Below are 12778 nucleotides of genomic sequence, written 5' to 3' on the forward strand. Positions count from 1 at the left end.
GCAGATATGTAGCTTTCTGGGAAAATATTGGGACAGATCATAGAGGAACTGCAGATTTACCCCTTATAAAAAAAAATCTTCGATTTACGGCTCAGAAAGAAAATGTGCACGGTTGAGGCCTTGTATCGTTGTATTTTTGCCTCGCCTTTCATAAATTTAATATTAAAAAAATCCTAACATATTTTTTTCACTATATTTGTGTCCAAACAGAAAGCCCCATGTAACCCGAAAACTCACAGCTTCAAATGATCCTGTTTTCAGAACAACCACGTCCAACGCAAACATGACAACTTGTAGATCTATTGCTGTATAATGTAAAATATATATATATATTTTTTCATTTAGTAATTAGTATTAGAATTTTAAAAGATTCAATAATCGTTTGGGGATCGATATATTTAGTGAGTGGGGATGGAAAGGGGTACGGGATAAAGGGATGGAAGGAAAAAATTGAAACATAGAGGAGAGATGAGAGAGAGAGAGAGAAATAAATGGACAACCCCCCCCCCCAACCCCATTCCCCGGCCCGTTTGTCCAGCTTTCTGGTATCATAAAGGAATATGTAAAATCTGTGTTTATGTGTGGTAAATATGAACCGTTAGAACGATTTTTATGCAAGAATTTTTTCTTGTTATTATTTTTTCATCCCAGTCTAATTATTCCGGATTTATTCGTCTTTGGTTTGGTGTTTAGTGTATGGTGAACCATTACCGGAAATGTGAACCCCATGTGCTTTCTTTTGACTTCCGGCACCTTCACGGTATGATGTGCCAAAGAAACAAGGCATCAGAACTCTATTAAAAGCCCTGTTTATTTTAGAAAGCACCTTAAATTACTATTCTGAGTTACATTTCAATGCAGTCGACGATGTTTTGATAATAGTTTTGAAAGATGTAAAGTGATATTGAAAAGAAAATATTCGTAACTTTTGCCCCCCCCCCCCCTTTAATATAACATTAACAGAAAACTTCAGTAGATAGCACTTTTATTATCAACTGTAGTCTATGAGAATTATGTTTATTTGTGATAGGTATAATGGCTGAGAACTGGGATGAAGCTGCCCCGGCAGTAGAACTGCCAGAAATCAAACTCTTCGGCAAATGGTCTTCAGACGATGTTCAAGTGAACGACATCAGTTTAACTGTAAGTTCGTGGGTACTGTGCCGGATGGTGTGAATGACGTATATTTGTAACACTGTAGCATTTTTATCTCGCAGTGTATAATCTTCAGAAGATGAATGTATTTTTCATTGTTGATAACACCAGTAAATGCAGTGTTCATGAAAACATTTAAAACTTGCTGGCCAGTAGTACCCGTGAACTTTCTGAATTTACTGGCACCCCTAAATTTTCACAAAGTACATGTTTATCACATACATTATGGAATGTATTGTACAATTAATTTACTGAACCTTTATCAAATATGATTAATACTCATATTCATATCCACCCTAAGACAACCTTTCTGCCAATACCAGAAAACAACATTGCACACGGTATTTTCTTTCTCTTCTCTTCACCTGCAAACAAGACTACAAATTCACAAAAACATTTCACAAACATGAAAACGGGGGGAGTGCACCTTAGGAAGTAGTCCTATCTACCAACATCTAGTGTGAAGGATTGATTAATTCTGTAAACTATAGAAATTGCATAAAATCAGAGATAACTGCAATTGACAAAGTTCATTTTGATTGGATAATGCAGCAATAGCCGTAGTGCGGTGTGATACAGAGCACGGCCATTTTTGTTGTTTCAACAAGTTGTTCGTTGAATATTCACGTGATTAACGTAAAAGTTGACTTGACAATTACAAATATAGTTATCGTTCTTTACTTTGAAAAATAAACAAACCAAGATGTCCAAACACTTTACTTTATATGCTATTTATCGATTTGTTTTGATGGTGAATGTATGCAAATAAGATGTTTAGAATATTTAAATCCAACATATTTGATCTGACTTACAAAATGTCTACAAGCTCATCAGACTTCTTGATTTTTCATTTTCTGACCCGACAGTATAATTCACTGGTCTCGGTCTTCGGACCACTGAGCTTTCATGAAGACTGTAAATGGTTAATTACAATTTATCAGTGGGAATGAATTCATTTTGTTTAACGTCCCTCTTGAGAATTTTTCACTTATATGGAGACTTTGCTGGTGAAGGGCTTAAAATTTTAGTCCTGTGCTCCGTGCTTACAGCCTTTGAGCAGGGAGGGATTTTTATTTTATTATACCTGCTGTGACAAGGGGACTCGTACAAAGGACCATCCCATTTAGTCACCTCCAGCTTTTGAGGTGCATATCAAATGTAGGAATTTTTTATGATGTGTATTATAATTTCATTGTTTTCATCATTAATGGATGGTGAGATCCATTGTTATAGGCTGAGATACATCTTCTGCACAGTTGTATGACTTCCTGTCTTGTGTGTTTGGCCCTGGGTCTCTGATGTTAAATATTCTAAGTAAATGAATCACCTAATATCCATTATAAATATATACTTCTTTTAATTTCAACAATCCTTCTATCATTTATTAATACAAAGACATCATTGTCAGTGATTTTTTAAAGGCCCATTTTGGGTCCGAATTTCGGCCCTTTCCCCTCCTAAAAATTGCCAATTTTTTCCAATTTAGCTTGCATTTTTTCCCAATAATAAAATTATAAAAGGAAAATGTATTTGAAAAAAATAAACATTCGATTTGAATTATGAATATAAGACTCAACAAAGAGTTATGGGAATGATGATTTGGATAGAATAGTTGAAAGTTTTAGGAGGTTAAAGAAAATTAAATGTGTTAAATAAAGATAATATAATGTTTGATATGATTTTAAAACTTATTTACGATGAAATTGATTTTTCCCAATTTGACTGAAATGTCGACAATTTTTCCCAATTCCAAAGCCACAGGACCCTTGTAAAAAATGTAGAAAAATCACTGATTGTTATATTTAATTTATGTACTTCAATATTATATTAATTTCATCAATCCTTGTGAAATTCATTATTTCAAACACATCATTTCTATATCAAATATATACTGAAGGGACAACACATGTTGTACATGTTGGGGCGAAATTTTTTGGTTTATATAAGACATTCCCCCCTATGCAGTTAATGTACCCACAGGACCAGAAGAAATTCTGACAGACCAAAAACACACATTAACATGAAGAAGGGAAAAAACAGTAATCGAAAATGCCCTGTAACTCTTCTTTTTTATTTAACACGTCCAGGGATTGCCCCATTGTAAATATTCAAGTCGATTCATGCACGTTTAGTCACCATCACTTACAAATTTGAATTAAAATGGTATTTTATATTTTAGAAATATTTTTGTAATGCCATATAGAAAATAAAATTGAGAATTGAATGTTCATCTGATGAATTCAGAAAGAAAATTAAAGATATATCAATTCATAATGAATTGTTTTTAAGTCAATATGCCAGTTTGTGATATGGACATCATGCCACAAAGTTGAAACAAAAATTAAAAGAAACTTCGAACTCGTACAAAATATTGTAAATCTGGAAGTTTTGCCCTCGCATAGTGTAAAACTTTTTATACTTTTGATTTTAAAATAAAAGATGACATTGAAAAGAATTGAATTTTCCATATCATTGGACACTAAGACTGGGGGATGTTTCCCTCTCAGACAATCAATTAGATTTGATGCAGCTTTATATAATATATATAAAGTGACTTGCTAAGAGAGAAATGCTCTAACGTACAACTTCTCTTTTCCCAAGATGACAGAATGCTGCACTGTTGAATGTGTTGTATAACACAAATGATTATGTTCGATGTAATCGGCTTGATTCTGATTCGTGGTGTCCGTTGCAAAGTTTCTACCAGTCTGCAAGTAGTAGCAAGCTGGAATTTTAACTAAGTCTCAGTGAATGTCACTGGTCTCAGACTTGCTGACCCGGATTAAATGTGACACGCAGACACAACAGATGTCAATAATTGCTGTTGAATAGTAAATTTTGAATTCCTTTTTGCATAGATCGGTTATTTTGATGCAAATATGTAATAAACATTGAAATGAACTGATCCTAAGGATTTTTCATGGGTTGAAAATAGGACTTTTTTTATATATACCTTAATCTATGGCTCTCCAGATATTGAGGGGAAGTGTACAAATTTGTTCTTTAAACTTGGTACCCCTCAAATTCAACAAGATACAGACATGATGCATTATTTTAATGGTAGAAATATTGAATTTGAAGATATTGATCATAATAATGTACATATTTATGAAATAATGCCTCATTGATGATAGAATAATTTTTGGGGGAGAGGGTGGGGGTGGATACCTGACAACTGAGAGACACTGCATTGGGACATGAACATGAGAGCAAATAATAAACTCTGAAGATTATGTTGTAATTCATACTGTAGGGCATTCCCAAATACAGAACTTGAATATCAAGCAACTTCCCCATCTGCCTAATACATCTTACAGGGCTTTTGAGGATTGGCATAATGTACCCCCAACTGGAAAAGTTGTGTGATAATCAATCAAATAAGCAAATGGGACTTTTCAAGATTATATTTGATTAAGCTCTATGCTTGTCAAATAAATTGTAATTAAATTTTGAAAGATAAATGATATTTATGAGAAGAGGCACTTTTTGAGACATATTTATTGCTGGAAAAAATGCAGAAGCATAAAAATATTGAAACTTTCTTAAAGAGGTAGTATTTACTCATTTGGTGATTTTTTTTCTCTCGTCCCATATTATCTTATTCCTTTCTAATATCCTTTGAAAAAGACGAATTAATGATATTAACCAACTTTGAAATGGTTACATGTCATGCGTATCAATTTCAAAGCCAACTTATATGGCATATTTAATTGTTATCCAGGAAGCAAAAATTCAGGTGATGTAATTTGAAGATTATAATTCTTTTGAGTGGCAATGAATTCAGATAATTGTATAGAATTGTAATTATTTACAGAAAATGACTTGTTCAAAAAGTCAATTGGATTCATATTCTTTAAGAAATTTTAAACAAAATAACATATACTATCTCTTTAAAGTTTCAGGATTAAGTATATTACTTGGAAAATGAAATTATGAATTTTACTAATCTCCTATGACATAAACAGTTATGTATCCAGTTAGTGTAAACTTGAAACCAGTTGATCAAATTACTGATTTCTGAACTCTTGATCCCAGTTTAATTGTGGTGCCGTGGACTTCAGAGTTTTTGAGTTGCCTATAGGTGTACCATACGAAGTGTACATGTATATATGAATACTTTTGAAGAGAACCAATTTGTCACTATCCATGCTACATTGTGTCTGATTTTACTTAAGATTTTGATTAATCTCCTAATGGTTGCCATGATTTTTGCAGGATTACATAGCTGTCAAAGAGAAGTATGCAAAGTATTTGCCTCACTCTGCGGGAAGATACCAAGTAAAAAGATTCCGAAAATCTCAGTGTCCAATTGTTGAACGTCTGACCTGTTCACTCATGATGCGCGGAAGGAACAATGGAAAGAAACTATTGACAACTCGCATCGTCAAGCACGCCTTCGAAATTATTCACCTGCTAACAGGAGAGGTAATTTTTACCTAGCTTGCTTATTTCATGAAATAGAAGCGAAACTTCTAGTATAATATGTGGATTGCATAAACATGAATTCATAAGTAAGATTTTGGCTAAACTATTAATTGGAGCTGGATCAATGTATGGATTGATATGAATTGGTGTTTTTGAGTGATACAATAGCAGATACATTGAGCTCTGTATCCTTTGACATATATAGAGTTCTTATTAACGTATATTGCAGCAAAATTTCATGAACAAGTTACCAAATACATTGAAACATACGAGCAAAACTATCTTAAGTGTCATTTGCTCCATGATTGCATACCAATGCAAACATGTCGAAATTATGCTGTGGTCTCAATTTTCAAGAATTACCTTGAAAAAAATCCAAAGTATAATGGTTGTGGAACAGAGGTTGCAAGGTCTGGTAGTACAGCTGATTAAGCAGCACATTTGCCATAATGCTAATTTGTTAGAAAGCAGTCTGAAAATTTAACTTTTTAAATGGCATAGACAATAGGTCTATGTCTTTTTGATGCGGCATAGACCATTGGCATTTGGCATAGACCTGACCAAAATTTGACAACAAAAATAACACATATATCGAGAAAAAATAGTTATTAACAAACTTTGTTGTTTTTTTTTATTCAACTTCATACTCCATTTCAAATCCTACATTTAATCTATTGATATTGTCCTCATTTTATTTTTTATTTTGCTCATCATAATCATTATCACTGTCCAGAAAATACTTGAAGTGCGGAATCATATACATGCTGTTTGTTTGACCTTCTTATCAAAATTATTTTTGCTAAGTCGAACGTATATTATTTTGTTTTGATATTCTTGCAATACTTGAATATTTGGCAAATAAAGAAAAATAGGATAACTCTAGTTATATTGTTGAGGAAAATTTTAGTTTAAAAATCGATCCCAATAAAATTCATTAATGCTAATTTTTAAAAAAAAAAAAAAAAAGCCATCGACATTTAAAGACGTACGAATCGTATGTTGAAAAATTTGTCTAGAGCACTAGTCATAATCTTCAAACCGCTTAAGTCATATACTATAAAATTAATGGAGGGAAATCCAGGTCACAAAAATAGATTTCGACGATTGTAAGGGAAAGTATTTATTTTAAGTGCATTATCACACACATATCATAATTATTTCTTAGTTTCTTAGAATTTGGCATAGACAATTCGGGATATCTTATTTGCACATGGCATGGCCCGACCTCATTTGGCATAGCCACGGTCTATCGGTCTACCATTAAATTCTCAAGACTGAGAAAGATGGCATAAAATCTTTTGATATTGATAAAGGGTATCTAGTGATCATAGTTGGACGTGATCTGCAGTCAATGATTTTAATATGAATAAATTTTAAGAAATGTATGAACAAAATAACCAAATTTATAATTCATTAGTGAATATTCATTATGAGAAAATTTAATTTCCTCAGTATCCTCAGACTTGAGGATCAGAGCGGGTTTTCGATACAACAGGAGATATTGTATCAGCATGTAGGGCTTGTCTTTAAAAGACATCTAAGAAGTGGATGCCCTTGTTTTCTATAGCAATATTGAAACACACTATTGACTTCACAGAGGATATTGGCTAAATTGGCTGATGATGCTATTTATTCATTTGTTATTTTAGAACCCTCTCCAAGTGCTGGTGAATGCGATCATCAACAGTGGTCCTCGTGAAGACTCCACCCGTATCGGTCGTGCTGGTACAGTACGTCGTCAGGCGGTCGACGTCTCACCCCTCCGTCGTGTTAACCAGGCCATCTGGCTGCTGTGTAACGGAGCTCGTGAGGCTTCCTTCAGGAACATCAAGACCATTGCTGAGTGCTTGGCTGATGAGCTAATCAATGCTGCAAAGGTTTGTCAAGTTCATAGATGTAGTGCTGGACAAAAGAGTTGGAAATTGTCAGTTTTATTCTAGCAATAGATATAAAACATTATGTATAACAGAACAAAAGTGGGAGTGCATGTTTTAATTTATGAGTCTGAAAAATACAGTGGGTGTTAATTGAAAGGGGAGATTAAGAGAATCCTTCATTAGCATTAGTGTGGGATAGGAAATTCCACTGAAGGAACAAGACTTGCAGTCAAGGACACAAGGCTTTGCCAAGTCTTGTTTCAGAGGTGGAATTTTCCTATACCACAGGAGTAAATACATGTATTAAATGAAGGATTATTTTTCTCACATTTTACCCACAGTTTAGTGCATTAAGTCAGAAGCTTTGAGAAAATTCTAAATTATTATAACCTTATTTGAACTTCAATGCAAAAACTAATTAGATAGGCAGAAAGAGCATACCTAAAAATAGTTTAAGGGACTGATTCACGATTTTCCTCAATTTTTTTCTTTCTTTTTTAATGATTAAAATCTACTGTCTAAAATGTTTAAAAGATTTCACATAAAAATTAAGGTTTTACATTATCACAGAAGCTCGTTTTAGGGAGTTTATTATTTGTTTTGTAAACAAAGATTGTGGTATGTTATTGTTTAGGAAATTTTCAAAAGAAATGGATATTGATCAAATTTATCATATCTTTCACATTTCAACCATTCTATGGGTAAAATGTGTCATTTAAAAGTTAAAATTTGTGACTTTGCAGAATTAAGATGCTTTATATTACAAAATTATTGTTTCACTGGTTTATTTGTATACATTAAAAGACTCCAGTCTTTGTTTACACAACACAGATTTAAGGCTAAAATATTGCTTTTACTCTTGCATTCAGAAAGTCAAAATTTTGGCTGTCAACATTAAATGGGTTATATTTTTAATGTTTAACATCAAAAATGAAAATTATTTTTCTCAAAAATCGTGAAACAGTCCCTTTAAATGTAAACTACGAAAACCAAGGTTGTCCACCAGAAAGATATATCAAATTGAAATTTAAAGAAAACAATAAACAATATTTCACTTCACCATGCTTAAATCATAGAAAATATATGATGTCGCTATCAATGATGTTGCAGCAGTGTAAGACTAATAGAAATAAGAATCCTTCACTAGTACGAGTGTGGGATGGGAAATTCCACCGAGGGGACAAGATTCACAGTCTAGGACGAGACTTTGCCGAGTCCTAGACATCGAATCTTGTTCCAGAGGTGAAATTTTCCTCTCCCACAAAAGTAATTAATGAAGGATTATTTTTCGTACATTTTAGCCTTGATTTAGTGCATAAATTCAAGAGCTTCGAGAACATTTTAAATGATCAAAATCCTCAATTGAACTTCAATGCAAAAACTAACCAGAAAGAGTATACCCGAAAATGGTTTACACTAAAACTGTAAACTAAAAAACCCAAGGTTGTCTACCAGAAAGCTATATCGAAATGAAATTTAGAGAAAACAGTATAAAATATTTTACTTCACCGTGTAATGTAAATCATAGAAAATATATGACGTCGCAGCAGTGTAAGACAGAAAAATCTCACATGGGTAAAGTTAATCTGACACTGGTGATAATGTGAGAAAGTAAGTCTCGCATGGCTGTCTCACATGGGTAATGTTGATTTCACACTTGTGATAATGTGAGCAAATAATATAATTTTCGTAATATCTGTTCTATATGAAAACTTTCCTTCTATTTCAGGGTTCCTCCAATTCCCATGCCATCAAGAAGAAGGATGAACTTGAACGTGTTGCTAAGTCCAACCGATAAATGACATTTTGTGCTATCAGTGAACTGGAAATAAACTGTCAGGCAAAAGGTTGTGTTTCTTATTCCTCATCACACCAGAATTTATTGGTGTTTGGTCTTGGAGGCTTATCCTTGTACGAAAATTATTTAAAAGAGAGTTGGAGTTGAATTATGTTTGCACCTTATTTTTGCCAACAACTTGCGTAGGCCCGATAAATTTTAATCTGTTTATCAGAGTTTTACTCCAACTGTACATCTTAATAAATTCTGTACTCCTTAGTGTATTCAAACCTTAAAAGTTTGCTGCACTAAATCTATGTAATTACTGGTGATTTTGGAAAAGAAAATACGAAACCTCAAACTTTTTAATTGGATATGAAGAATTCTAGGATAAGTTTAAAAAAAAATTGAGAAGTTTAAAAATATAAGATTGCTTAAATTTAACCCTGAAAATGTCCTTCCAGCTCTGACATGTTAATCCCCCCAATTTCTTTTTTCGTCCGTCGTGCGTTAACAATTGAACATTTTTAACTTCCTCTAAATAACTACCGGTTTAATTCTTTTCAAATTTGGTATGAAGCATCATTGGGGCAAGGGGGACATAAATTGTAAATTTCAGAACTCCAGCATCCCTAGGGGTGGGACAAAAACTGCCCAAAATTAACCAATTTTCAAAAATCTTCTCAAGAACCACACACATGTAAGAAAAACTAAATGCATAGTCATGTAGAGCAGGAAAACCTCTACCAAAATTGTAAATTTCATGATCACCGGGGTAAGTATTCTGACCCCAGGACGGGGCCATACTTGTTATATAGTGTTTGTGTAAAACACTTAAATAACATTTTCTTTAATGCTTTTGAAACTAAATGGATAGAGCAGGTAGTCTTTTACCAAAATTGTAAATTTGATTTCCCCCAGAGTAAGGGTTTTAACCCCCAAGGTGGGGCCAAACTTAGTATATAGTATTTATGTGTAAGTTTGCTGATGCTGTATAAAATCTAAATGCATATTTAGGATGTACAAAAAATGTTGAATTTCACAACCCAGGGTTATGACTTTAGGATGAGTCCAAATTAGTCATATCTTTTAATGTTAATGCACTTATTATTTAAAGCCTTTCATCAGTATGCACTTTTGAAGGCAGTGAAGTTTTAAGAACAGGTCTTGTTTTATACTGTTGCTGAACATTGGAATTTAGATTAGATATTCAGAACAGGAAATTTTTTCTAGATTTCATAGCCCATGGAAGTAGTGATACTTTTTCACTAGTATTCAGCTAGGTGACCGATAAGGCCTGTGGGCCTCTTGTTTATGCCCCAACAATTAAAGTTTGGAGCATATTGTTTTTGTCCAGTTCTAAAACTTGACCTTGCTCACAACTTTTGAATGGTGGATCTTCTTGTCGTTCGCCTCTACACTTGGATTTCTGCTTCCTCTACGAATCTGGTGGTCTTCTGTAAGTCCTCCACTGTTCCAAATAGTTTTCCTGGATGGTTGTTGGTAATGGCCATATCCTTTGTCTCAATGCCTGATGGTTCTTGCATGTCTGTAGAATATGTGTTGTATCTTGTTCTGCCTCACCACAGGGACACGTTGGGGATGGTACCACTTTCATCACTCTGTTCAGATGTTTGTTGTCTATTGTGTCCTGTCCTCAGTCTGAATATGACGGTTTGTTCAGGTCTCGACAGATGGTGGTAACTGTCTTGATGGTTGGATTTTCTGTACAGAGATTTTATTATGGTTTTCATCTCTGCAAGGCAGACTGGGTTTTCCTCCTGTTGTTGTCCAGCACCTTGTTTTGCGAGAATGTCAGCTTGTTCATTACCATAGACTCCACAGTGCGAAGGGATCCATTGTAGCACTGTTATGCGACTTTGAATGTTAAATAGCGCCTGTTCTAGTGATGGCATCTTCACAAGTCAAGGGTTATTGATTCGTTACCTCGCACTAACCCTTGACATCAGTCACTATTTAAAAGTTGGGCTCGAGAAGAAGGATGACGCAATACGCTAAAATTAATCAGCCAATGGGATTTCTTGTTTCAGATGAAAGTTTGGTAAGGGAATAAACAGAAAGTAAAAAATGGTGTCCGTTGACGAAAAGATATATGAAAAACATCAAATCGATCATTTGACTGAAAACCAAACGCTTTCGATATCATGTATCATAGAAGGAAAATATGTTTTTATTGGGACTAAAACCGGCAGTGGTAAATCGCTATCTTACGAAGTTGTTCCCATTATTTTGGACAATTTGTTTAAACATAGTCGACAAACGTACTTCGACAATCCATCATTTTCATTCGGCTCATACCCCAAAACCTCGTCTAATTGTTTCTTCAAGCAAAACGAACTCCCGAAAATCAATCGACGGTATCTGTCTTGTACTAATTCGCCACAAATTCTACACCATAATGCCGTCGCCATGCGTGTTTACTGTTTAGTTTTGTTTTCGACCGATTGTAAAAGCCGTTGTCTGATTGGTTTGCAGCTTCAGGCTGCAAACCAATCATATGCTTCTTCTCGAGCCCAACTTTTAAATAGCGATTGATGTCAAGGGTTAGTGCGAGGTAACGAATCAATAACCCTTGACTTTTGAAGATGTAGTGATGGTAGCTTGTTGTTTGTCAAGCCCTGTAATACAGACAGAGCATATGTAAGGAAAACAACTGGAGTTGTGATATTGACTTTGTCTGTGATGGTATGTGCAGCATGACTGATGGATTTTTCTTCAGCTTTATAGTTGGAACAATGCAAGCCTGTTGGTATTGCTTCAGATTATAGCTCTCCATTTGGATATTGGATGTATATACCAGCCCCTCAGTTTTTTATTGCATTTGTGGCTGATCCGTCCGTGAATACTCTTATCCAAAAATCAGAGGGGTACTGTTCTAGCATGGTCATAGTGTGAGTTTTCTTTACAATATCAGATTGTTCATCTTTGGATGTGATGTTTGGTACTGATGTCTGAATGCTGACATTTCTCAGTTTATCTTCAGTAGGGTAGTCATTTACAGAAAAGGCTATAGGTTTGACTTGCTTTGGTAGCAATCCATGATGTTCTCTTTGTTAAAGCTCTTGTCTCTAATACAAAACTTGATCTTTTCAGTCTGCCTGATGAGAGTTGCGTTAGTCTATTATTCATTGGGTGATCTTCAGTACAGCAGTATTTTGCGGCTTGTAACATTGCATTGCACTCCCTTCTCTTACTTAGCGGAGTTATGTTTGTTATCTCCTCCATACTATGTATTGGGGTTGACTTCATGGCACCTGTGATGATTCGTAGTGCCTGGTTCTGTACTTTGTATAAGGTCTGTAGGTGGGTTTTTGCTGCTGTCATCCATGAGGTAGATCCATATTCGAGATGTGGGCGAACATTCCCCTGGTAAACTGATTTTAATATTTTTTCATTGACACCCCAATTTGTTCCTGCCAATTTCCTCGTGATGCTTAGTTTTCTTCTTGCTTTTGCCTCAGCTGATGTTATATGCTGCTTCCATGTTTTTCTTTTATCAAAGGTTACTCCAAGATATGTTTGT

At 34.4% G+C, this 12778-nt stretch overlaps 1 protein-coding gene across 2 annotated transcripts; it reads left to right on the forward strand.

The window, feature by feature from the left end:
• The first annotated feature begins 702 nt into the window (after window positions 1-702).
• On the forward strand, window positions 703-9303 carry LOC125680750 (40S ribosomal protein S5). 2 transcript variants are annotated; one of them, XM_048920507.2, is made up of 5 exons: window positions 703-760; window positions 1031-1143; window positions 5371-5580; window positions 7230-7457; window positions 9187-9303. In XM_048920507.2, exons 2-5 carry the CDS (start codon window positions 1036-1038, stop codon window positions 9253-9255), a joined length of 615 nt encoding a protein of 204 aa, XP_048776464.1. In that variant the 5' UTR covers window positions 703-760; window positions 1031-1035; the 3' UTR covers window positions 9256-9303. The 2 variants fall into 2 exon arrangements, with proteins under 2 accessions (XP_048776464.1, XP_056013489.1); XM_056157514.1 differs by having other exon boundaries at window positions 737-783.
• Window positions 9304-12778: the final 3475 nt, after the last annotated feature.

The sequence above is a fragment of the Ostrea edulis genome, chromosome 2 (genome assembly GCF_947568905.1).
Source record: "Ostrea edulis chromosome 2, xbOstEdul1.1, whole genome shotgun sequence".
NCBI lineage: Eukaryota > Metazoa > Mollusca > Bivalvia > Ostreida > Ostreidae > Ostrea > Ostrea edulis.

What these genes read in the sequence shown, in the direction of transcription:
- LOC125680750 (XM_048920507.2), top strand. Translation starts at nt 1,036, where the DNA reads ATGGCTGAGAACTGGGATGAAGCTGCCCCGGCAGTAGAACTGCCAGAA. An exon ending in TGAACGACATCAGTTTAACT is followed by an intron (nt 1,144 to 5,370) that starts GTAAGTTCGTGG and finishes TGATTTTTGCAG; the next exon opens with GATTACATAGCTGTCAAAGA. An exon ending in TTCACCTGCTAACAGGAGAG is followed by an intron (nt 5,581 to 7,229) that starts GTAATTTTTACC and finishes TTGTTATTTTAG; the next exon opens with AACCCTCTCCAAGTGCTGGT.